At 46.5% G+C, this 25894-nt stretch overlaps 1 protein-coding gene across 4 annotated transcripts in view; it reads left to right on the top strand.

Moving 5' to 3' along the window:
* AP2B1 (adaptor-related protein complex 2, beta 1 subunit) overlaps positions 1-25894 on the top strand; it is a 75570-nt gene that overhangs the window by 19952 nt on the left and 29724 nt on the right. For all 4 annotated transcript variants that reach the window (XM_009885131.1, XM_009885130.1, XM_009885128.1 and 1 more), the window contains exons 6-13: positions 449-670; positions 1567-1687; positions 3876-3971; positions 9184-9299; positions 10425-10590; positions 11103-11201; positions 14212-14471; positions 19120-19312. In XM_009885131.1, the coding sequence (XP_009883433.1) occupies positions 449-670; positions 1567-1687; positions 3876-3971; positions 9184-9299; positions 10425-10590; positions 11103-11201; positions 14212-14471; positions 19120-19312 (1273 nt within the window). The remainder of the gene's footprint in view (positions 1-448; positions 671-1566; positions 1688-3875; positions 3972-9183; positions 9300-10424; positions 10591-11102; positions 11202-14211; positions 14472-19119; positions 19313-25894) is intronic.

Here is a 25894-nt window from a genome sequence, read left to right as displayed (position 1 = left end):
GCAAACCCCCCCCCCCCCCCCCCACAATCAAGCCAGAAGCAAGTATATCCTTTGAATGACTATATGGGGGCTGAAGTGTTTTTCTGATAGCTGTTTTGTTAAAGTTGTGTTTGTAAGTGACAGACAAGATCACAGAAATAGAGAGTACCACCAGGCAAAGGCAGAAAGTACTAATAACTGCACATGCGTTGGGGCTGTAATGCTGAGAGCTGGAAGAGTTCCTGAGCTAACTGTGGCAGGAGAGAATGTTGAAGCTGTGAGAGAAGTCATTCTTGTTTGCTTCCTGCTGTGTTCAGGAAAGCAGGACTTTGCCTGTTCTTTGCGAACAAAACCAAATCAAAGTAGTGTGTGAGAAGCTGTCTTCAGCCATGTACAATCTCCTAAATTCAGATAAGGTCTGAAATGTTCTGAAATACATGTGAACCCTTTCTTATTCCCCTGTCCCCAGCATTTGTGAACGGGTGACCCCTCGGCTGTCTCACGCCAACTCGGCGGTGGTGCTGTCAGCAGTGAAGGTCTTGATGAAGTTCCTGGAACTTCTTCCCAAGGACTCTGACTATTACAACATGCTGCTGAAGAAACTTGCCCCACCGCTGGTGACCCTGCTGTCTGGAGAGCCCGAAGTTCAGTATGTTGCCCTGAGGAACATCAACTTGATTGTGCAGAAAAGGTAAAGCCTCACAGGGGTGTTATTCCTACGTTGTTGAAGGGCATCCGGTTATCTCAGACCTTCAGATATTTCCACATGCACAGCACTTAATTTAATCCAGGGTCAGATCCCTCAAGGGATGGAGTAAGCAGTCTCATGACTCTGGTAGCCTGAATTCATTTTCTTTACAGCATCCCTGTGATACCAGTATCATACAGTATTTCTTTACCTGTCTCTCTCTTCACCATCATCTTAAGAGCAGTAAGAACTGCCTCTCATTAGACTATAAATCAGATTGCAAATAGGAAAGAGGGTGTAACTCTACAGTTTGTAGTGACCTGTAGAAACTCAACGTGCTTCTGCTGTTCTCTGCAGAACAGAGGAACCAGGCTGGTGACATATTGATGTACAGCGAGTTGGGTTTTTTTCACCAGTTTACTCCCCCATGCATGTTTAAATACTGTTGTTCCTTGCTGGAAAGGTGGGATAGGTTGGATAGCGCTTTGCGGTTGTATTCGGGGCAGAGTTACTGCGCACGCGTGTCTTGCAAGTGAAAGCAGAAAATGAGTTTGTGGGTGGGTTTTGCATTGAGATAGGGATGTTATTCTTTCATCCTCAACTGACTGCAGTGGTTGGCTCAGCAGTTCAAATGGAGGAAGCAGAGATGTAGGTATAGTTAAGAGAGATTTGAATTCTGCATTTTGTATCTAAACAATATTTTTTTTTTTTCTCCAGCTTTCTAACTTTCTTCAGATTGTTCTTCTCATATGTTTGTTTGCATGTCCTGCACACAAAGTGACACCATTCTGTTTCTTGGTGAATGTCTGGGTAGATCTCTAAGCAAGAGATACCTTTGGTTAAGATAGAGCCCATTGGTTTTACCAGTCTTGAGTGAAACTGCATTATGTTCCCTCCAGGCCTGAAATCCTGAAGCAGGAAATCAAGGTGTTCTTTGTGAAGTACAACGACCCCATCTATGTCAAACTGGAGAAACTGGACATCATGATCCGCCTAGCTTCTCAGGCAAACATTGCCCAGGTCAGCTGAGGAACTTCATGAGTTCTGGGGATGGAAAACACTCTCATGGTCCTTGCGCGGGAATGTATGCAACTACTGGTAGTGTTGTCCTGGCTTTTAGGCATCACTGTCCCTAGTATAGTGCTCTTGGCAGCTACTTAATGGGAGATGTTGGAGTTTCCTCCATAATTTAAATGTTAATAGAACGGTATGTCTTGCATCGTGACCGTTAGGTAGATCTTGTTTTACAGATTACAATTCCAGAAGGAGAGCTGATGTCTCCTGTCAAATGAGTCACTGCTAGTGCCGAGGTTGGAATGAGAGGCTTGTTTCAAGTGAGAGGTGTGCCTCTAATGGAGGCATTCAGAAAGGCCAAAGATTACTGAAGTGTGAATTTCAAGTGTATTAGTTAAATTGGTAAACCTTTGCACAGGCACTCCTCAGAGCTAAAATAACCTTTATTTTGCTTAACTTGCTTCCAGAGTGGAAATTGCTAAAGCTAAACTGAATTGCGACTGCTTTACAGTGTGGATTCTCCTTGGATTTGATGTACTTTTAATCCAAATTCCTTTCTTAAAGGAAGCGTTCTTGAGTGCCACCCTGGCCACAACAGCTAACACTAATGCAGAGTGATTAATGCCTCTGGTTAGTGCTGTTATTGCCCTATCCTAATTGTCACCAACCAATTTCATTTAATGTGACGTTTTTGAGCAGCTTTTAAGCAGCTCTCCTCTGATGTTTTTTTGGAACAGAGCAAGGTAATTCATGCCCCTTTTGGACTGAGGACATGGAAAACATTTTAAAAATCAGTTTCCGTGAGAATGTATTCAGGATTTCCTATTTACTCTCGGTAGACTCCATACCAATTTTAATGCATAATGTGCAGATAGCGCAGGTTGTTTGGATGAAAGGCAGTGGTGTCTGGAGGGCGAAGTCTGGAACTGGGGTCTGCAGACTAATGAATGAATCTCTTCCTGGTTCTAAAGAGACATTCCTAAAAACAACACAAGCTTTATCAGAAACATGCCCCGAAATGAGACCCAAGGAGAGCAGGCTTCTACCCACATCCTCCCTGTGCGGCTTGTCGAGACTCTTCATCTCCGAGCCCGTTCTAGACCAAGGCGGCAGACTGGTTGATCCGAGGCACGTGGACTCAGGCAGTATTTGAAAATCATAAGCTACGAAACCAGGGTGCTCAGAGTGCTGTGCAGCATAGATCATCCAAGGAAATAATAAAACTTCAAAACACAGATGTCCTGTCTACTCCTTGCAGATTTATTTGTCTGCAGTCTGGCCCTTCAAGGCCTCTTTATCTTGTCATTGTTCTGAGCAATTGGCATCGACTAGAGATTTTTCAAACAACTGTCTGGCTTTATGCTGTTCACCTCTCCCTTGCAATCTATTTGTGACATCACGATGAAATCCCTGATGTCATGTTTGACATGAGAAACCGAAACAAATGAGATTTTGAGGGAATATAAATGTTTAGGGTCTCTTTTTAAAATAATTTTTTTCTAAGCTAAGCAATTTGTTTAAGACAAAGTGGCTTTTTAGTTAGTGGTCTGTAACATCCCAGCAGGTCCTGGCTTAAGCCTTTGTTCAGTGTTCATTAGCAAAAAAACTGACAAAATCTATTCTTAAGAGGGGTAATATCTTCACATTGTTATTAATCTCTATATAGGTGTTCCAGGGTGTCCTCAGGTCTCCTCTGCATCTTCCTTTTGGATCCACTAGGGATCCAGAGGTTCATCTCAGCACAGAAAACAAAAGATAAAAAATGGTTGTTGCTGAGAGCTTTGCATACGGTGAATGTAGGACAATAAGTACAATAAACCATACAAAAAATCTGGGTGTATGGATGTGACACCTATTTAACTGTATTTTCAGTATAGGGAGAAATAGCAACAGTTAAGTTTGGCAGGGCTGAGTTTGTCCCCAGCTTTTGTTCAGGGTGATTTGAAAATCATCTAGAGCAAGCCACCTTTTGGCTTTGGCCAGCCTAAACCAAGTCTTGCTGCCTAATCCAAGCCAGCGGGTTTCAGAGATAAAGAATGATTGCAGAGTTTGACTATGTTAGCTTTGAAAGCGTGTGGCTAGCCGTGAAAGAATACGTCCTGCTCGTGTTCTGGTATTCAAGTAGCATCGCGTGTCGGAGTGGGATGTTCTCTCTGTGACCCCGGGGACTCACGTTGGTGTGCTTTCTCTGCAGGTTTTGGCAGAGCTCAAGGAATACGCTACTGAAGTGGACGTTGACTTTGTGCGCAAGGCGGTCCGAGCAATTGGGCGCTGTGCCATCAAGGTTGAGGCAAGTATTTGAAACGAGGTTTTCTGGGGCGCTCTGTCTTCAGAAACAATGATGGGCTTCGCCATCTCATCCCCACATTACTCGAATTTTCTTTCCTTCTGTGGTGGCGATCAAGTGACCTGGATATGTGATGCTCATGGGCAAGCCCCAGCTGAACAGTAGGACTTGTGAGGTCCTGTTGAGTACATCACAGGAGGGTGGCGTGCTCCTCTCAGACCTCAGCTTGCAGGCAGAGCAAGGCAACTAAATCATCCTTGGTGGAATATCTTACTGCACTGGCTTCATTGGAACAATGACAACTTATCCGTGAGGACCTTTAATAGCTGTGGCCTGACTTTTTGAAGGGGGAAGGAGAAGAGATTGTGCAGAGGAACTCAGTGTTGTGAAATATTTTGTGTCCCCATTTCGGCTGAATAGAACACAAGCATAGAATTGCAGAGATCTGGGCCACTTCAGTGCAATTTGCACAAACATAGTGACCCTATCTGCTTATCTAGTGTTAAAGCTCCACATAGCTTGTAGGTTCATTTGGAGTGTGCTCTCTTTAGCCTAGATGCTTATGCAGATAAGTTCCCAAGAACCTCTGCAGTTATCCAAAACAGCAGTCTGAAATGTCCTCTGCCAGTTAAACATCCACCAAAATGCTCATAATGGAATATTATTTTTTTTTAGTGCTGTCCCTGTTAATTTCCCTGTAAATGAACCTGGTATGCTTGACAGGAGCTCAGAAAGCCTGTGAAGAGAGAGAAGACTTATGCTGTGCTGTTCGTACTTTTCAGTAAACTGATAACTGAGTGCAAAATGTCACATAAGCGGTCTAATTTCAGCTGAGCTCATTTAGCATTTGCTAAAGTGTGTTCCCGTGAGCATTTCCTGACGGCAAGATTTAAACAAAAACCCAGTCGTGCCTGGCTGAGTCTAGCGTCGGTGCACAGGTTTCCCTTGTTGCAGCTAAACTATTGTATGTCTGTGTAAAGAGGACACCAACTTCTGTCCTTCTGAGAGACCTGACCTCCCATGCAGCCTTCCCTTCCTCCCGTCGGCTCTTAAAGGCTTCTCACTGCCATGGACTCTCCTTTAAGCAGGGCCCGGCAGAGCGGGTGATCGCTGCCTCTGTTCCATGGCTGCAGTTCAAAACACCGTAGTGCTCTGTCGGTGTCGGTGCAGGCAGGATGCTGGCTGGCTGGAGCCACAGCGGTGACAGTACCAAATACTCTTGAGCATGGAAGAGGGCTGCTGAGAAGTCCAAAGCAGCTGGTGGCAGCCCTTTTTGTAGCAGTGCTAGTTCTGGGGAGCGGGAGCTTGCTTTAGTTCTCAGTAGGGACTTTCGCACTAGGACTCGGCCACATGCCTGTCCTAGTTTCACATGAAAGGTGGTGTGTTCCTGCAGTATCAGGATGGTTTTAGAAGCTTTTAATCCTTTCCTGCCCCCATCCCCTATACTCTTTCTTCCCATCCCTGATGCCATGGCAGTCGCATTCGATATGCAAAGGACTAATCATAATGTCCCAGCAAATTCGAAGTGACCCTCTAACTGTGTAATTGTGTGTCTCAGTAAGTAGTGTTAACCTTGATTTTTAGCAACGCTCGTTTGAAGACACTGCTGCTAAAGATAAGGTCTGTTTACTCCTCTGACAAGAGCCAGATTTAAAGAGGGCAAATATAGAACAACTCATTACAGTGTCTTCATCTGTAGGTTAATCCCTGTCCCCAGTGCATCTGTGCTTACTTAGAGGCTGTTTGCACTGTGAGTTATGACTAATGGAAGAACGTTCTTACAGCCATCAGTGTCCAAGTTTCCAAGGCTTAGAAATCTGCTTTTTGACATAGGGCACAGCCGGCAGGAGCTGTTGATGAATGAGTATTCACAGGGAACCTCAGCTCTGCCTTCAAGGATCCTACTTTTGTCTAACTGTCTCTCCTAGAAGAGTAAGACAGTAAATAAATTTGTCTGCTGTGACATGCGCCGTAGAGCAAGTGTGGCATTACCTGTGCTGCGCAGCAGCGCATGGTGCCAACAGCAGAGGTAGCGCTCGCTTTGGAAGCGTAAGCAGTACCATGCTGAATTGCGAGGCTGATGGATTTTCCCCAGGTTTTGCCAGTCATATCGGGTTGGGGAATGTCAGAACATCATTTTGCACAGATGGACTACCTGGGCTCAGAGTTTGCTTGGGTATCTCTACAGCAAACTGTGTGGTGTAGCTAGACTGGATAGCATGAGGCGAGTGGGCTGTGCGTTGGTTTGCTCCACTGGCAGCACTAGACAAAGTCATCTGATGGTTTTGGTTGTAAGGAAATAAAGTACCACTCCTACTGGGAAAGGAAATCAAGTGGATGCAGTAAGAATAGTGATTCCTCTGGAGCAAAGGAGAAGCAGAAGGAGCCATATTAGAGGGGGGATCTGTCTCGGTTCCAGGAGATTCTGCCAGCAACTGAGTTCTTAGAAATCATTGAGGCTTACGGCTGCGAGCATGGTATGTACTACTTTGGTAATCTTGCAGGCTTTCATTTGGTTTCTACAGAAAAACAAAGCAAGTTTGAAGTTGGTTGGATGTCCTTCCTCACTCCGACTTGAGAGCAGTACTGGTCGGGGCACTCTTTCATCAGTTTGCAAAGCACTGCAGTCCCCAGGGATGTCCACGTTCAAATAGCAATGTGTTTACAAGGGGTGGGGTGAGCTGAGGTGTATTTTGTTAGAGGGAAATTTGGTTAGAAGGACTGCATATTCCAAAATGACTGCTCACTTTCCAAGGGACTCTTGGGCTAAAAATCAATACTGTCTATTTCAAAGTGGATGTCGTACTTTTCCTGGAAAAATCACACTTTGAAGTGTCTAAAGAAAAATAAACCTTAATTTGCTTTTTCCTTGAATTCTACAGCTCTTAAAGCTTTGCTAGTTGTAGGCTCTAATAGGGCTGGACTGCACGTTGCAAACAGTGACTGATGCTGTAGGTTCTGTAGAGTAGAGTTGGCTTAGGACAGATTTACCCCAAGTGTCCCTTAAGGCCATTTGTTCAAACATCTAGTGAAAGGTGTTAAGAAACTGGTAAGAGATGAAATTGCAAGCTCTGAAGCATCTAGCTTGCAAGGACTTTGAGTGGGGTTCCCACTGTGAGCAATATCCATCTGTGTTGAGCCAGGGCCATGGTCAGTTTCCATGGAATGGAAGAGTCTTCCAGGTCACAGTCCTCAAACCTCTTCTTGAAGAGAATCAAGAGAATCATAGAATGGTTTAGGTTGGAAGGGACCTTGGAGATCATCGAGTTCCAACCCCCCTGCCCTGGGCAGGGACACCTCCCACCAGCCCAGGTTGCCCAAAGCTACCTCCAGCCTGGCCTTGAACACCTCCAGGGATGGGGCCTCAACAGCCTCTCTGGGCAACCTGTTCCAGTGCCTCACCACTCTAAGTGGAAAAACTTCTTCCTAATGTTTAATCTAAACCTGCTCTCTTCCAGTTTATAGCCATTCCCCCTCGTCCTGTCACTCCATGCCCCAGTAAAAAGTCCCTCCCCAGCTCTCCTGGAGCCCCTTTAGGTACTGGAAGGCCACAATAAGATCTCCCCGGAGCCTTCTCTTCTCCAGGCTGAACAGCCCCAACTCTCTCAGCCTCTCCTCATAGGAGAGGTGCTCCAGCCCTTGGATCATCCTCGTGGCTCTCCTCTGGACACGCTCCAGCAGGTCCATGTCTTTCTTATGTTGGGGACTCCAGAGCTGGATGCAGTACTCCAGGTGGGGTCTCAGAACAGGACATTGTCACACTGCCATTTCACTGCCTCTGTCATGGCCTAGTATGTGCAAAGCCATACTAAGGACGGAGAGGTATCATAAAAACATTTGATAACAATCATATAATTTTATATGATACCTCTCCTTACTCTGATATCAGTTGTATTGGACTTTTTTGTTTGGTGTGAATTTCAGGGAAAAGTCTTATGGCCTTGAGTGCCAGTTTGCAAGGACAGAGCAAATGCTGGTTTATAGCGTCTCCTCTCTTGGCTGATCCCCATGCTGGCATTGCCACTGTTTGCGCTTGTAGGCTGTGTTTGTAAGATGCCACAGCTAGAGTCACAAGGGCAAGAAATCACCAAGAGGTTTTAGCCTCTGCTTGTCCCAAATCCAGCTCTACAAGTCTTGAGGTTTGTCCTTGAGATTTTTTGCCCATTCTCAAAAAACTGATTAATGTGACTTAAATGCCACTTCATTATTCCTCCTCCTGCCCAGCCTTCTAGTGCTCTGAAAGCAGAGGGGACTATTAGCTCACTTGAACTGAAAAATCCACCTACGTTGCTATTGTTTGTGCCCTACGATGTTTGTCTCAATCCCGAATGCTTTGTGAATGTTCTGGTGGTGACTGCCTAGGCAGTGTCGTGAGCAGTCTGCTTCTCACATTAATCACCAGCTGTGTAATGAGGCTTCATATGTGCTCTGCTAATAGCCAAATCGCTGTCCTTATGTGAGACTCTCCGGTGCTGGAGTTGGTTGCTCCTGTGATGTCCTGCCTCGCTCTGCTATTTGGGAATAGACCTCCCTGAATTGTTAGCCTCTAACTCCAGTTCTGCTTCCTGGCATGTCCAGTCTTTGCTATTTTACAGTGCCTGTGGCTGGGAATTTTGAACTAATTAATGTGAAAGCTGCATTGGCAACAGCTGGACTTCCATTTATAGCTGTACCTTCACATGTTGCTAGTGACCTCACCCCAAAAGTATTGAACCTGTTGCTGGTGTGAGCTGCTCTTTGCTGCCGCTCTTGCAGCGGGGTTGATAGCGTGGTTTTCTCCTGCCGTCTGGCTTTCCCAGATACCTTTCAGGAGTCCCTGTCAAAACTCTCCCAGCCCTGATTACCACAGCTTGGACGAGTCCATGAGAGGTCATTTGGTGGCCTGTTTCAACTGCTAGCCAGCAGGAGGGTGATATAAGTAGAAATGCTGGTGGTGTTCTTAATGCCTCTTGTGGTGATCCAGCTGTCTACCGGCATGGTTGCTTCAGCCATTACTTGTTGCAGGAGCTGGAGTATCTCCACTGTAGTGCACAAGCACTTATCAACCTGTAGGTTTTTTCTGGACACACATATTGAGTCTGTAGCTGTTATCCTTATGTTTTCCTCCTGTGGACCTTTTCTCAAAGGCATGCCTCATTCCTCAGCATGGGCTGTGGGCTGGGAAGGACTGTTTCTTCACCTTGTTTTAATTGTATTGTTCTGTTCTTCTCTCCAGCAATCTGCGGAGCGCTGTGTAAGCACGCTGCTAGACCTTATCCAGACCAAGGTCAACTACGTGGTTCAGGAGGCCATTGTTGTCATCAGGGACATCTTCCGCAAGTACCCCAACAAGTACGTGAAAGTAATATAAGTCTTTCGGAAGCCTTTGTCTCCTGGCATCAGAATAGAGCAATGTAAAATTCACTCAGTGTAGCTTTACTGGGGCTCTGAAGCAAAGGTGGCCATTTTTCTGAAAAGCAGTGTCCGTTCTGATCCTAGCTCCTAGTACAGTAGGATTCAGACATTGGCTCTAGATGAGGTATCAGCCTCACGCATTATTAGTTTGAATTGAGAGCTTTTTCTTCCTCGCTGCTCCATATTGATGCTGAGTACAAGCCATAATCAAAATTAGTAAAGCTCTTACAGAGAATGCTAGGAGGAAAATTGGACCAAGTTTACTGCGTCAGGCTTCTTGTTTTGCTAGTCTCCTCTAGAAGGCTTACGTACAAGGCCATGAAAGTTCATAGCTCTCATGGTCTGAGATCCCAGTCAGATTGTGCTGAACAAAACGCCGCTGGCTTTCTCCATCAAGCGTTCTCTCTGGCTTGGGCAGTACTCAGCTTCTTTTAAGCTGTTTCTGCAATAAGGTTTTGTCTCTTCAGCTACAGAACAGCAGCAAAGTCTTTCAGCAGAGACTTCATGATCACCTAAAAAGTAATATGGGACATCTGCAGGCCTCTCTGGCAATTTCTGCTGTCAGTTACAAGATAGATTGTTTGCTTATGACAGGGATACCCACGCATGGGAATAGGGGAAGCTAAATAATTAGTGTAGGGTATTGTCTGTTTTACAGCAAAGCCTTTGGGGAAGTGTAATATCCAGTTTAGAGTTACCAGTCTGAAGACGCCAGCGAGGCTGCAGGATCTGATACAGACTCGTGGTTTGAACTGTTGCATCAAATGTTCCCCTTAGCAAAAGAGAGAGGGAGGCAGCTTTGTCTTGAGTTCCACATCTGGGCTGTCTTGCTGATTAATGAAACGGCAAAGCTCTTGAGGACCCTGTGAAATGTTAGTGCTCAGCTTGGAAAAAGAAGCAGCCTAGGAATATCTTCTGTAGTTGCGTGAAAATGCTGCTTGTTGTGTAGAAATACAAGACATTGTAATTCAGTACAGGATTCTCTGCAGAATGATGTGGGCAGAGATGGAGTAACGCAAGTTGAATTCGCCCCAGTAATCCACCTGTGCTCTGACAAATCAGGTATGAAAGCATCATTGCCACTCTGTGTGAGAACCTAGATTCCCTGGATGAACCAGATGCCAGAGCTGCCATGATCTGGATAGTGGGCGAATACGCAGAAAGAATTGACAATGCAGATGAACTGTTGGAGAGCTTTTTGGAGGGCTTCCATGATGAAAGTACTCAGGTAAAATTGTGTTATGCATCTTATCTGTAGCGTTTCATGCAGTGGGTGTATGGAATGGATGGTAAATATTGTAGTGGTCAGAAAATACCTCCCAATGAAAACTTCAACATTTGGCTGAAATAAAACTCTTGGGAGTCTGTAGACTTGCTCTGTTGTCTGTATCTCCTGAACTTCTCTTCTTGGAAGGATAAGACAGAACAAGAGGGGTTTCTAGATGTTGCATACTTATTGGGGAGTAGCCCTACTAGAGACCAGAACATACAGAGTAATAGCGATGAGATGCATAAAAGTATGACATAAATCTCAGTGTGCTCATCAGGGACTTGTCTGCGAAAATGTTTTGCAGCAGGCAAGAATCTGAGTCTCATTGTACTGGGATTCATTGGCAAAGAATAGTGTAATGCTGGTATACAGCATAGGACTTGAGTTTCATGTCAGTAAAGGATGTTCAGACTTGGGAGGCATTGCTAAAGCATGGATGAATTCTAATCTATTGTGTCTCTTTCTCTTAGGTGCAGCTCACCCTACTGACTGCTATAGTGAAGCTGTTCTTAAAAAAGCCTTCTGAGACACAGGAGCTGGTTCAGCAGGTCCTCAGCTTGGCCACGCAGGTAAGCCAAGATACCCAGTGAACCAGAGCCCTGCCAACACTGTGCTGGCCTGCCCTGTGGTCTCTCCCATCTGCCAGGCCAGTCAGCTGGGCAGCAGATAGGATTCAAGCATGTTCCCCTCTCTCCCGAAGAGAAGGAATTTGATTCCATTTAAGAGCTGCTCTGTACCTGTTACTGTGCCGTTTGGTATCTGCTCTCTCCTCCTTCCCTCTTGGTTCATCCTAATTCCTTCCCTGTTCCCCCACCAAATAAAATGTTAAGAACAGGGTAGAGTTATGAAGAAACTAAAATGCTTTCGCCTTGGAGGTGGCTTGCAGTTAAAACATCTGGAGCTATGGCAAAGGGAAAGGGCCTGGCAAAGACTTTGTTCTGTGAACAGCAAAGCTTAAGCGGTGTTATGAAAAAGAATGAAGGCTTGGGGTTTTTTTTTCCTTTGTATTTGGATGCTGTCAACCAATGTCGCAGCTTTGCTGGAGGCTGTAACAGTGGGTTAAGATCCTGGATTCATTATGCATGAGCTGCTGAGTTATGAGCTCAGATCACTGCAGGCGGGTCTGGGCTTGAGCTGGCAGACAGCAGTGCTGTAGTTCTGGAGAGCAGAATGGAGATGTCCTGGTGGCAGGAGTGGGTAAGACTGCAGCCGATCCTCCTACGTCCCTGGCTGTAATGACTGGGTCATCTGTGGGATGGAGTAGTCCAAAAAGTGCAGCTCTTTTCCAGACCCGCTGTGTCAAGTGATGAAAATAGTCTCCCAGCTGTTCTGAATGGGCTGCCAGTGTTTCTGAGCAGAAAACCTGGAGTCAATCATCAGCTGGCCTCTTTGCTTCTCTTTGCTGCAAGAAGTCACGGCTGTGGACTTATTAGTACTTAAAACTTTTATTCATCCCTTTGCGGGTGTTGCGCTGGTCAGTGGCAAGAAATCTGTGGCTTGCTTTTCTTGCTTCAAAACCTGTTGTTAGGCAAGCGCTCAGCTCTTCTTTAGAGAGGGGTGGCCAAAGGCATGCTGTATCGTTTGTCTAAGCCAACAGAAGAAAGGTACTAAGTGTTAAAACCCACTATGCTGAGTCACAAAACACTTAATGGCACCCTAGGAATATAATAGGCGTCTGTTTTTTCTCTGTTTGTCACAAATGTTGATTCAGACTGGCTTCTTGTATTTTATGGGAATAATAAGTCAATGTAGGATAACTGGCTGTAAAACACTAAAAAGCCTTATACTTCATGGTCTGATTTCTAGGTAGAGATACTGTTTTTCACTTGAGTGGGAGAGTAATTACACGTGTGTTTCTTTCCCCAGCTTAGGTATTGTTGCACTTTGAGTGTCTCGTAGGGTACGTCTGCACAGCAAACTGCAGGTGTGATTGTAGCAGGAGCCAGCTTAATTCAGCCAACACTGGTAAAAATAGTAATGAAGCAGCTGGGGATGGGAGGGACACAGATGTGTAGCAGTGATCAAGGTCCCTGGCAAGTCTGTAACCTAAGGGATGGCACAGAGCCTCTGCATCTCCATTGCTGTTGTCTGTCTGGCATGGCGGGTAACTGGGCTACCATGGGTTCATTGGTATGCGCTGCAGGTGTGCATGCAGACCCGGGAGAGCAGAGAATTGGGAGAAATGTAGAAAGGGAAGATCTGAGCCTCTTGTTCCAGTAGATTTACTAAAGTTTCAAGTCTGTTTATGTTGCTGTGGGAAGAAACAGTCAGTCTTGAATCTGTATGTGCCTGCAAGTAGGTAGGAGCGTGTGGTCTTTCATGTCTGCCCTTGCAGAAGCCCAGCCTGATCTTGAACTGCCTGCTGCAGGCAGGATGCGGAGGCTCTTGTAGGACTTGTTAAGAGCGAAGGGTGTAAAGAGTCCACAACTCCACCGTCAAACTGAAAAACAGCACTGCAGAGAAATCTCTCAGTTGACCCAGACATCATACCTAGGTCCTTACAGGCAAAATGAGCTTAGCATGCTCAGTTTTATTACAAATAGAGGTTTTGCTGTGTGCCTGAGAATGTCGTGGGACAGAGGGCGGAGAGGCAGGTTATAGCAGGTCAGCAGCAGCATGAATGAGACCACAGAAGAGGAGAAGAAATGCCAGGTAGGAAGGCTAATGAGGTGTACGATATGTTGCCAGAATTTTACAGGGGGGGGAAAAAACCTCGGAAACATTTACCTTGTTATTCTGCTGATGTGGGGATTAAAAGTCCCATCTCTTGTTTCCATGAACAGTTCAACCATGTTGCACCACAACATCAAACCACACCACCTCCCTGTCCCTAGAACATGAGCTGCAAACTATCCCTGCTCACTTTGCTGCTCTGGGCAGAGCTGTTCAAATAGGAGAGAAATAATTAGTGCTTCATGCAGAGGCAGAAGTATCCACAGTAAAACAAGGGTATTGCTGACAGCTGGAGAACTGATGAAGTATCCTAACTCTCATCATTAGCATCTTTCCATACTTCATTAGATAACTAAAAGGCAGGATAAATAAGATCTCTTTTGGTATGAAGAATACAGCTTATTAAGATCCATCCTGGAGCTCTGCAGGGTCTTTTTGTCCCGTAGTGCCCTTGGGTACCTCATATATATCCAGGAATCTTGGATCATTCTATTACAATACGCAGTATTGCATTTCTACTCTTAAGACAGTCTTTTTGACTCCCTTTCCTGTCTGCACTCCCTTGGAGTTCTCCTGATACTTACTGTTCTATTAAGTGGCAGGAGAGTTTGGAAAGCAGTTGATAGTTCTGTGGGATGGAGCAATTGTGGGATGTAAATCCTGGGCTTTTTGCTCCCTGACCAGCTGGGCAGGAAGCCGGGCATTAGTACTTCGGTTCTTATTTTTAATTTTGGGATGCTCATCACAACAAACAGTTTGTAACATCATTCTGAAATTAGTGACTGTCGCTACTAGATGGTTGGGGTTTTTAATCCAGCAGAACCACTGCTAGAAAAATTAAGCGATGACAGGTGTTAGTCCCCTTCAAACCTATGACTGATGTCAGGAATTATTGCTTTGTCTCAGGATTCTGACAACCCAGACCTGCGGGATCGTGGCTACATCTACTGGCGCCTTCTTTCCACGGATCCAGTGACTGCCAAAGAAGTGGTCCTCTCGGAAAAGCCGCTTATTTCTGAAGAGACTGATCTGATTGAACCGACTCTACTGGATGAGTTGATCTGCCATATTGGATCTCTGGCTTCTGTCTACCACAAACCACCCAATGCTTTTGTGGAGGGGAGCCATGGGATCCACCGCAAACACTTGCCAATTCACCATGGAAGGTAAGCCGAGGCAGCTGTGGTGATAATGGGCAGAATTGGTTGTTTCTTTCTAGCAAACAGTCCAAAAGATGTAAGGACCTTTCATAACGCTCTTAGTGGTTTTTTATCGATTGTGTAGGGGCTTGCGGGTCATTCAAGGAGCCATTTAGGTCGAGCGGGAATGGCTATAAACTGGAAGAGGGCAGGTTTAGATTAAACATTAGGAAGAAGTTTTTCACTTTAAGGGTGGTGAGGCACTGGAACAGGTTGCCGAGAGAGGTTGTTGAGGATGCCCCATCCCTGGAGGTGTTCAAGGCCAGGCTGGAGGTGGCCTTGGGCAACCTGGTCTGGTGGGAGGTGTCCCTGCCCAGGGCAGGGGGCTTGGAACTAGATGGTCTTCAAGGTCCTTTCTGACCTAAACCATTTTACGATTTCATTGTAGGATTTGATCCTGGGTATGTAGTTTCTGAGTTCCTGGGTCAGAAGGCAGATGAAGTATCAAAGTTCTTGTGTGAGGAGAAGCTATGATGTTTTTTGGAAAGACACTGGCTATAAACCCTCTCGACAGGAGAGTTTGAATAAAAAGGCAGAAGCTTTGGGTGCAAGGGCATAGTTCCAGGAGGAGGACGACTGTGGTAAAAACAAGCTTGTTGCAGAAGGATACAATTCTTTGATTTTGCAAGAGCTTTTGCTTCACCAACAGCGCAGCTTTACGAGCCTTGTTTGTGTAGAATACCACCAGTTTCCTGGAACAGGCAAGTGCAGGGATCCTGTGCTGTTGGAATATGGAATGGGGAAGGACTGGTAAAACTGCCTTTCTCACTTGGTGCCTATAAAGCATGGGGAATGTAAACGCCATCGAAGCCCTATCACTGAAAACTTAGGGCTTAAAGGAAGACAGCTAGGCTGATACGGTTCTGTCGAACCTTTGGGGTGGAAGGGGGAGCGAAACGCTTTTGGCTTCTTGTGTGGAGCTTCCCCGTGATCACAGTCCTGGAGGTGGATCAGATCCTTAGATCTGCAAGAGCAGACGGTACAGCGGTCCTGAGCTGCAGCGGTGTTGCTGTTGAGCCAGTTCCCATGGTACCTCATTCAGGTAAGCAGTGCTATTTGCACTAGGTATTAATTACAAATGTAAGTGTGCTTTACAGCAGGAGGCAGAGTATCCAGGCTTACTTCTTAATAATATTCCCAAAGTGACATTTGGAGTGCTATTTTTTGCTGTTGCACTGATAAATCGGTGCGCGATGCTGCTCCTTTTCTATTTTCTGACACCACTTCTCTGCTATTCTTAGCAACTAAAGCTATTTCTGTAATGACTAGCTTTGGGAAGCCGAGTTGTTTTCTCCCTGCCTATGAAATTAAGCCTGGCTGCATTGACCCGGGACCAGCAAGCACAAGTCTACCAGTCGGACAAGAGAAGCAGTGGCCGCTTTCTGCAGCTATCTCTCCTAGCCAAAAATTTCCCTCCTTAGCAAAACAAGCTGGGGTAGGGGTAGCTTTGGTCCCCGGCGTTACCAGCCTTCCTGTATGCTGTTTCGGCTCACTACAGAAGCTAACATTTTAAGGGGTTTTAGTCAGCTTGAGGAATTCAGCTTTTGCATGGAGTGGTTGTCTTCACTGTCTTCTTGCTTATACTGCGTGCATAGCTTGACTCCCATAGCTACTGCTCTGCTGTCCTCAAATCTTTTCTGACTATAGCAATATTGTACCTTCCCCTGGTGGTGTTTACTACTAAATTACTCGTTACTTCAACATAAAACCTTCAGGCCTCGATCAGCAGTGGCAAGCTGAGGAAAGGCAGAGCTGGGGGAAGGTCTGAAGGGTGCGCAGCAGAGCGCGCTGCGTACTGATGCTCTTGGCCCACTTGGTAAATTAAAAAAAAAAAATGAGCGGTGTTACTTAATGGCACACCAGGCTTCTCCGATGTGAGCTCACCTCAGAAAGAGGCCCCGTTATTGTGGTTTTCTGCTTTTCTGTTAGTGAAAGAACAGTAAAACCTCCAGGCTGATGCCAAGGCCTCCTTGTACCATGTCACAGCATACCAAATTGCCGCTTCCAGCCATGAGAATTATAGTGAGCAGCTCCGCAGGAGCATGGCTGCGGGGAGCCTGAATTTGTGCATCCAGTGTGATTTTACCGATTACTAAGAAATTGGTTTGCCAGTGAAAAATTACATGAAAATCTGTCAGTGTAAGGCAAGTTAAGCACGTCCAGTGAAAGATAACCTCCTCACCTAGCTATTTGAAGTCATCTTCATTACTTCTGTATTCAAGTGATGACCATTCTGGTGGCTGACCCACCTGCTAAAGAGTGAGATTTTCCTTCAGATTGTACAGTGAGATAGAGGTGGAAGTGCAGAGATGTCCACAATGAACGTGGCTTAAAGCAAGTCAGGATAGCGTTGCCTTGAGTAGACAGGCAGAAGTAGCTCGTTGAGCAGCGCTTTTCTGGGTATAAACCCCAGGAGGAGTTAGTTATCGTTGGCAGACTACACTACATTGCATTTTGATTCATTTTGTTTTCATTCAAAGCAGTGTAGGACAGGTTCCTTTCAGCTCCCGGCTGATGGGGAGACCCATTGAGCAGCTCACAGATGGTGAGATGTTCCTGCCTCTTCAGTGAGCCCAAGTGTCATAGAGTTGCAGATGAATCCTAAAGGTGCGGGAGAAATTTCCTTATTGCTTGGCAGCGTTGCCTCATGTGGTGGCTCCCACCACCCCTGCTCAGCTATAATGCAGCCGGGAAGTTTGGGGAGATGTTTCCAGGGCTCCTGGGAGAGGAGGAGACTCTGGCAGGACTCCCCCGTTCCCACGCAGGTGACTGCAGGAAATTTTTGATTCTGGTTCAAGTTGTGCATCCCTTGTGACACTCAACATCTGGGAACTGCTGGAGGTGGAACTCATAGGAGGATCCCATCTCCAGCTCACGTCGGAACCCAGCTGCTAGCTGCTGCCCAGGACTATAAGGGAGAAAACTTATGTCATGTCGTTTGCCCTTTATAACCCACATATTCTTTATTTACTTTTTTCTTTCAAAATTGTTTATACCAATCTCTTTTAAAAGAGGCGCATTCTCGACGAGAACTGGAAGGCTTGGGGTTTTGTTTTTTAGTACAAACTGACTTAGCTTTGTCCTTTCCTAATTTCTTGTTGGGCTTTGGGGCAACTGCAGTTACACAAGACCTTGAAAGATTGCTTTCTCTCCATCAGAAGAAGGATGAGTAAGTGTTGAAGAGGTGTAGTGTTAAAGGGATTATATGCTGGGAATGAACCAAGTGTGTGCACTACCGGCTTGTAACGTGCCTCTGCTCATACATGCTGTTCTTCCCCCTTCTCAGGTTGGGGGTGGGAGTGGATCACGGTAACCACTTGCTCTTCAAAAATATTTTAGTTAGCTGTTCAGCATGCTCGGAAGTCTCCCTGCTGAAGGCAGAAGCAGAAAGGACAACTAATATTAGTACTATTAGGGGTCTAAAGCTTTTAATGCTAAGAAGCTTTCAACCCTTTCTGTCGCTGCCTGGTAACTAATTCATTCTGCAGTCCTTATGCTACTTATTTTCCTCTTGGCGCTGAAGTTGGGAGCAGCTTATACTCTGTTGTTAAAGCTTTCCCCTCAACTGAATAAGGATAAGGAAGAGAATGGTGACTACTCAAAATCAGGAGCCGCAATCTTTACAAAAGAGCCCCAGTGTTGCACACCTCGTCAGGACGCCGATTTCCCTGGCGTTGGTGTGCAATTACCTGTTGGCTGCATCTGCAGTAATACGAACTGGAAAGAATTTTGTCAGTTACTGCTGGCAACAGGATACAAAATAGATTTTAAAGTTATCTAAAATATTAGTGTCTCTGGATTTAAAGAATAAATACATTGTCATGAGATCTCCAGGAGCTACAGTCAGTCTTACTCTCATTGTTTTTCATCTCTCCTTGTTGTAGAATTCAGTGGCAAGTGAATATAAAAGGTAGCCAGACTGCATATGATGAGAAATCTTGGAAGCTGTTTAATGAGCATTTCTAGACTGGTAATTAGCATGCTTGCTAACTCAGAGTAAAGGAAATTATTGATAGAAGGGAGGAATCAATTCTAGATTGAGGTCTTTAATTAGAAAAGAGTTGTGGAGCTTGGTGCTTGTGAGTAGAAGGTGGTTAGATCTGTGGGGAGGAGTTGAATTTGCACTGGTTAGAGTAAGGGTTTTATCAGCGGTAGGTCTCCAAGGAAATCTGGATTATTCTCCTCCCCCTCGCCATGTTTACATGTAGTTCTCCAGGCCCAGTGGGCTGAAAGGCATCTCTATAGGCTTCTTCTGAGCTGGGAAAACATTATTTTCAGTGCTGTAGTCCATGCCACACTCGTGGCGCGCTGTTTTGGATGGTCTGTGATTCTCAAGGTGGGCTGATTTCACACCTTGAAGGTTCCCTTTTCTGAACTGAAAACCACGTGCAATGCGTGGAAAGTCTTTGTGCTCAAAGCACATGTGGAAGAACCACTTGCCATAACGCACTGCCTTGTACGTGGCAGTGGTCAGATCGGCTGCTAGGATAAGCTTTTAACTGGCTTTTGCTCATGAGCCACCTCTTGCTGTGTTTCCCCATGTTGGGAATCTAAAGCTGGAGACTGAAGGCAGCTAATGTTTATCACTTCTGTTTCTTGTTCTTCCCACCCGTAGCACTGATGCAGGCGATAGCCCCGTGGGCACAACGGCCACTACAAACCTGGAGCAGCCGCAGGTCATTCCATCGCAGGGCGACCTTCTGGGTGACCTTCTCAACCTGGACCTGGGACCCCCCGTGAACGTTCCCCAAGTGTCCTCCATGCAGATGGGTGCTGTGGACCTCCTGGGAGGAGGGCTGGACAGCTTGGTAAGCGGCATCCTCTTTAGCTTCAGCTGATGTGAAATAACTGGAGCTGTGCATATCTCTGCAAAGCCTTGATCATTTGTGCTTGTAATGAATGCTCGGATCACTGAGCTCCCAGTGCTGAGTCCTCAAACTCCAAGAGGATTTAACCACTGCTATTGTACCAACTTTCAGTGGGTTTTTCCTGCTATAAAATGAATGTTGCTGCGTGTTGTAGAATCCCCGTGGTCAGTGGATATATTTGTTCCACGCTTTTTCTGTCTGTAGAAGAAAACCAAAAAGTTGTTTTAAGGATGTAAAGCGTCCCGCTGCTTTGTAATTGATTCTGGCTCCCTTTCAAGAAGGCGTTTGTTCCACCTGATTCCCAACCTATTGAATTTCAGTGCAAAACTCTCAGGGCTGCAAGCCGTAGCCCCGTGTCATCCCATTTGTATATTCTCCAGAGCGTGTCACAGTTTAATATGGGTGACATTTTAATTGAAGTTAGGTCAAGAGGGAAGCACTGTGTGTCGTCTACCCCATGCCGCAGTTGCTCACGAGGAGGTGTTCTACTACTAACAGGGTCAGGCTCCGGAGTATGAGTAATCACACGTGGCAAGTGCTCTGGGGTGGGAGCTGGGCATGAGCTGCAATGAGAGAATCCCTGACCGCAGCAGTGGAGAGGAGCTCGGTGCTGTGGTCTTGCCCTGGTGGCATCCAGGCATTGAGAAATGGTGAATGTAATTGTCAGCCTGGGAGATGTTCCCATGAGGTGGAAAACAGCACAGAGATCCCTAACACCCTGGTGACTTACCTACGGGGATAAGAAGCAGTCTAGGTATATTTGCACCATATAACACGAGTAAAACTACCCCAGTGAATGTAGTTGGGTGTCTTTCAGACATCCAGTGGATTTGTCTTGCTTTGGTTTGAGGTTTGGCTTGTAGTGAGCTGGGTCGGGTTGCTGTGTGCCAGGTTTAGGTGCGCTTTCAGTTCTGAGTCGAGCTCTGAATAATAGAGGTAGGAGGCAGCTGGATGAACCCCAATGCAACAAATCCTTATTTGTCAAAGATATTTTTTTTTAAGCTGTCATAATCTTATTAAAGCAGACATTAAACACGTTTCCAGCGCTGCATGAGCTAATGAACTGGAAATGATCTAACCCTTAATGGCATTGGCGTTCACGGAGGTCAGATGTGCTTTAGTCTCTGTGCCATCTAAATAAGCAGTGTGCTTATTTAGCAGGGAGACTGCTTTTATGCTGGGAAGATAAGGGACTGGGAAGCGGTTTAAGCTGGAGTTGATGGGAAAGCAGACAGTGAGCCCAGAGCAGCGACCTTTGAAGCCTTTGTCTTGCATTGCAAGATGTGCCACTAAGAAACTGGGATTTTTAATTGTGTTAAGGCATTGCAGAAAATGGTGCTATTTGTGGTGGCTCAAAATGGTTAGGAGTTAAATTCCTCTGTCTATACTGTTTTCCAGGCCACTTGCAGTAACCCTGTGTTTCTCATTAGTGTCAGAGACAAACAAATAGACAACAGCAGGAGGACTAAAACTTGGTTTTGGGAAAAGGCTTGTCTTGCAGTTGGCATTAATGGGCTTTATTTAGTGACCCGCTTTGGCAGTAGAGCTGTTAGTTGATACGGTACTTAGTGTTTTTCTCAAGCCTTAAGTAAATTCATGGGGCTGCGGAGTGTGATCTAACAAAGCGATCATGTCTGGACAGGGAGTAGCTGTCCCTCGGGCTGCGTGGGCCAGCACTGTCTCAGCCGAGTTACTCGATGGGGAGAGCACTAAAAAAATATCTGAATGGTGGTGGGTTTTTTCCCTCTGGAATGCTTTCTGTTGAAGTGCTGTTGCATCGAATGTCCTGTCTTCTCCTGGTCCCTCACATGTATAAGTGAATCTATTCCTGGCAAATCTCTGTATTTCTTTTGGCTTTTCCTTCCCTAATAAGCCTAATTAGTGTGTGAGTGAATGTGGTCTGTGCCTTTGTTTATCGTTGTGGGCCTGTGTTTAACAAGTATCAAGCTGAGTTAACCCTAACCTGGTATTAGCTAAATTGCTAGGCAGTGGCTCCTGGCGGCATGGCTGGCCAAAGGGGTTGGCGTTTGGGTCTTAAGCTAATGTTACGCCACGTTTGTGCAGTGCCAAAAACACGGTCACAATCTGCAGGTACGTACGTGCCTGACTTCTGTATGTGGTGAGGGGGTGAGATGTGTCCCAAGGTGCCCCTGTGAAGAAGGGCTGAACCCTTCACCAGGATTCAAAACCAGCCAGGAGTCACTTGGGCTGCTCGTGCAGCCGGTTATTGGGGTTGGAGATGGAAATAAAATCTTCTTCTTCCTCTGCCCTTATGAGTGTTCTGCCTATCGGTGCATCAGTAGGTGTCCTGGCTGTTGGGGCAGCAATCCCTTCCTCTTCCTCCTCCAGATAACCTTATCCACACACTTTCTCTCTGTTATGTTGCTGTCTGAGTCGTTCTGCTGTGAAGTTTCTCTCTCGGTTACTGCTAAATTCTTTTTTAATACATTTTCTTTCCCTGCTTTGTTGGGAAGACTGAGGCTCCCATACCCTTGCATTAAGCACAGAGAGTGGTGTGAGCGGTCCCCCTCTCCCCCTCAAACCAGATAGTTTGCTTCACTTCGGACCCTTTTTGCTACCAGAAAGCAACCCTGTTGGTTGTGAACGCCAAGGCAGCTGTCTTCCTCTCTGTGTGCGCTGCTTTGGTCTTTTGTTCCCATCCCTCCTACTGTCTTAGGAGTCTAAATAAGGGTGCTGGAACCAAGCTTGGCTGGGGTCTGATCTAAGGAAGTATTGCATATATGCTTTCCCAGGGGGAATTTGTTTAGTTTTGTGGTTTATTTAAGGTTCCCAGTGGTGGAGTTTGTATCGCCTCCACTGTTGATCCCTGTTTTCTGCTCATCGCTAGCAGATCCTTTTTGGATCTCAGCTGACCTGAGAGGAGACAAAGGAACATGAGATACTTGAATGTGGCACATTCTCTGCATCACGCTTCTGGTGTTATCTCTCAGCCTGAGCAGGGACGTAAGTTGCTGTACTGTTGGAGTAGAGCAACCCTAAACCCCGCTTCCATTTTCCAAGCAACTGTTTGGTATGTAAAAAAGGCCTAAATAAGCCTCTTTGTTACAGGGGAAGGAAATGGCTTGGGATATGCTTGAGTTGATGCATGAAATCATGGTCTGTTGCTGTGATGGTGAGATTGCGTCAGTACTGTGAGTGTCTCAAAGGCAGCTGAAGGTCTGGAAGAGGCTGCTGGCAGGATCTCAGCTGGTTTGTCACATCCACTCAGTGTCATGTGTTGATCCCCTCGGATACCTGTTGCAGCTCTTATGTATTTGATAATGCCTCCTTTTCTTTGGAGGGAGCGTCTGTCTTCAAAAGGATGCTCTTGCAGTGGAAGTCCCAACAGTACTAACCCAGGGAGATCAGTACAAACATTAACTTCCATGGCAAATGTCATTCTGCATTTCCATTTCTTAAACTGTGGGGTTTTTCCTTCCAGGCATTTAAATAGAGACTGCATGGTGTAAAAGTGGATAAACACCAAATTAGTATTGTTCGCTTGAATTTTCCTCAGTGTTGCTAGATATTTATCCCTATGATCAGTGCGACTCCAGCTGCTTGATAGGTTAATTTCTTTAGTGAATAGCTCTTATTTTATCTCCATAGTGAGTCCTGGGATTGGTATTAAATGTAACATGCATATTGTGCGTGCACAGATGCTGAGCATGTGTTAACAATTTAAAAAAAAAAAAGGGGGGGGGAGAAAAAGTGCCTTTAGTACAAGAACAAGACATGCTTTGCTTACAACCACAGCAGACTCGCTGTACGACTTACGGAGGGCTGTTCTTTAGTGAACGGAGCCAGCACTGAGGCTGCTCCGCGTTGTGCCCATTTGCCACCCTGGGCAGATCTTGTTCTTGTCTGTAAAATGGTGACCAATCCCACTGTTACAAAGCTGTTTGAGATCTCCGGCTCCAAAATGTAAAGTAAGGATAGCAGTCGCTAATATGGAAGAAGCAAAACTTGCTTGGACAGCAGATTGCCGGAGGCAGAGTTGTGCATGCTGAGAGCCGGCGTTTGATGCTTTATCCCCTTAAAGCCGGCTCTAAGTGGCTAAACTTCACGCAGATTATAGGCAGCCCTCCAACTCCTGGTTTACTGTTGACGCAGCGCTTTGTAGGATGTCTATCCGTGCTGTAATGAGCCAGGCTCATTTTGCCTTTAAACCTTCTTGTGTGTTCGTTTGCTCTGAAAATGCATCGGGCATGAGAGCTCGGTGCTGCCCGGCACATCGTGCGGCTCTCTGTGAGCCCGTGCGTTTCGCGGGAGCGGAGCCCTGTGGCCGGCAGCCAAGGGGGCTGGCTTTAAACCTGGAGGCTGAGCCGTAAATCTATAGGAATGGACAGGCTTGGATTGTCTGTTATGTAAGGATTTTATTTAATACTCTAGCCGCTCATCTACAAGAATATTATTGATTCAAGGCTGGCAGCTGGTCAGACTGATTTACGTCCTGAATTGTAAAGCTGTTTGATAAACACTGGAGATGCACAATTTTCCGTAATACCTGGACTGGTTCAGGCTGTTCCGGGTAGAGCTGTGCCCTTCTCTGTAATCAGGTTGGATGTAGGTTCTGAGTTGGGGTTGGGGGATCTGAGCGCAGGGGGTCTCTTCTGCATGTGTCCCACCGCTGCACTTGCCCATGTGTGATGGAAGGCTGGGAGCTGAGCCCTGGATCACCCTCTCCCGCGGGGTGTCCTGGGCTCTGGGCGCCTGTAGGCTTGGCAGCCTGGGAAGAAACGCCTCCGCAATCCGGAGTGCCTGCCTGATGGAAGCTACTTCATTTACCTTCTCCTGGAACTATGGCGTGAGAGCTAAGCTGGGTCAGCCCCAACATCCATTTATGCAGGGGATGCGGTGCTTCCCCAGGGTGCTCCTCCAGCCTCCGACAAGGAGCTGAGCGTCTCCTTTCATCTCGGCTGTTCTGGTTTTCAGCTACAAAGGACATCTGTTAGGATTCTTGACAAAGAGCATGTGTCCGTTGCTGGAGCAGTGCTGATAGGGGAAAAGAGCTCTTCTGGTGGGTTGCTTGTTCCTGTCTGGTTTAAAGCTGTAACAGTAATAGGACTGCTAGAGCTTTGTAGAGCTGCTTTTTTGCACTTTAGAAAATGAAAACGCTTAGTACTTAGTTGCATTTGCTGATGGAAATCACTCAGCAAGGCAAAGCAATAGTAATAAGTGCTACTGAAACTGCTGGCTGTGATATTGGCAGCGTGACCTGTCCACCACCACCTTTGACACAGCTGTCCTTGGTTTCGACTGTAGCCCTTCTGCTCCGCAAGCCTGGCTTGGCAGCGTGAAAACAGACACATAAAATAGGCAGCAGACGAAGTACTGAAAATGCCTTTGAGTGAGCCACAGCGGAGTCTGCAAGGAGATGTCTGCAGGAGGTGAGAAGATGCAGCCCATGCGTGGTCCGTCTTGCAGTTAAGACGTCTCTAACAGGATTAGCCCAAATCAAGTGGGCTGCTGGCAGCTGTGCTCTCAGCGTTTCAGTCGGCCCCACTGCCTGATTCTCGTTCAGTAAATGCCTTGTGTTCCTTGCTGCTGCGTTACGGAGTGCGTGCTCTCAGCCCGATCCTTGAGCTGCGATGCTTAACTCTTGGTGTGGGGTGCGAGGGAGGGAGGAGGCAGCAATTGCCTCCTGTTAACCCTTGAATTAGGGCTTCATGAAATGCGTAGCTGCTCTGAAAGCCGTGGCTGTGCTGCGGGCGCGAGGCAAAGCGGTTGCTGCGCAGTGGTCGTTGCGGCTCCTGTCCCTGGCCCCACCCTCCCGGTTATTTTTTGGAACTTCAAATGCCTCACGTCATGTTGCAGAAGTGTTTGTAACCCCCTCCCGGATCACGTGAGCGCTTCAGCAGAGTCACTTCATTACAAGGCTGCTGTTAAGATGCAAATAAAGCCGCCTAATGCAGTAACTCCAGCACTGCTGCTCTTCATAAGTCAGCGTAACTGCTTGCAGGGAGCTGGAATCACAGGGCAAACGCTCTTCAACTGCAGAGCAGCTGCAACGCCATCCCAGCCAACTAATACAAAGTAAAGGCGCCGATGCGGTTTGGGAAGAGGCGCTGGTACTGGTTTTGTTGATCTGGGGTCAAGCTCGGCCTCTTCTTTAAACTCACGAGGTTGCTTGAGTGCTGTTAGGGCAGGATGGGTTTGGAGAGAATAAAGAGAATTCCTGTTTGAAGAACTTAGTGTTTGTTGGCCAAAGGCTCCCTGCTTATCTCCTGAAGCCGGCAGCTCTTCATCCTGGACGGAGGCTTTGTCCTCTTCAGCAAGAGGCAAGCCTGCCAACTTTGGGGCTCAGGATGAAGGCTTTGCAGTGCCGCGGGTTCCCCTTGGCCATCACACGGCAGCCCTCGCCCACCCCACCTTCGTCGCCAGCCTTTCAGTGCGGGTAGGGCTGGCGGCTGTATTAACGTGGTCCTTTCCTCTACGAGGCTGTTGCCTGCTCTCATGTGAGGCAGGTTCACATTGTCCATCCAACAAGAGGGCCCGCCTGCCTGCGAGACGAATAGAAAC

The sequence above is a fragment of the Charadrius vociferus genome, unplaced genomic scaffold, assembly GCF_000708025.1.
Source record: "Charadrius vociferus isolate BGI_N301 unplaced genomic scaffold, ASM70802v2 scaffold54, whole genome shotgun sequence".
In the NCBI taxonomy this organism is placed as follows: domain Eukaryota; kingdom Metazoa; phylum Chordata; class Aves; order Charadriiformes; family Charadriidae; genus Charadrius; species Charadrius vociferus.
This window is presented reverse-complemented; position numbering and strand designations above follow the sequence as displayed.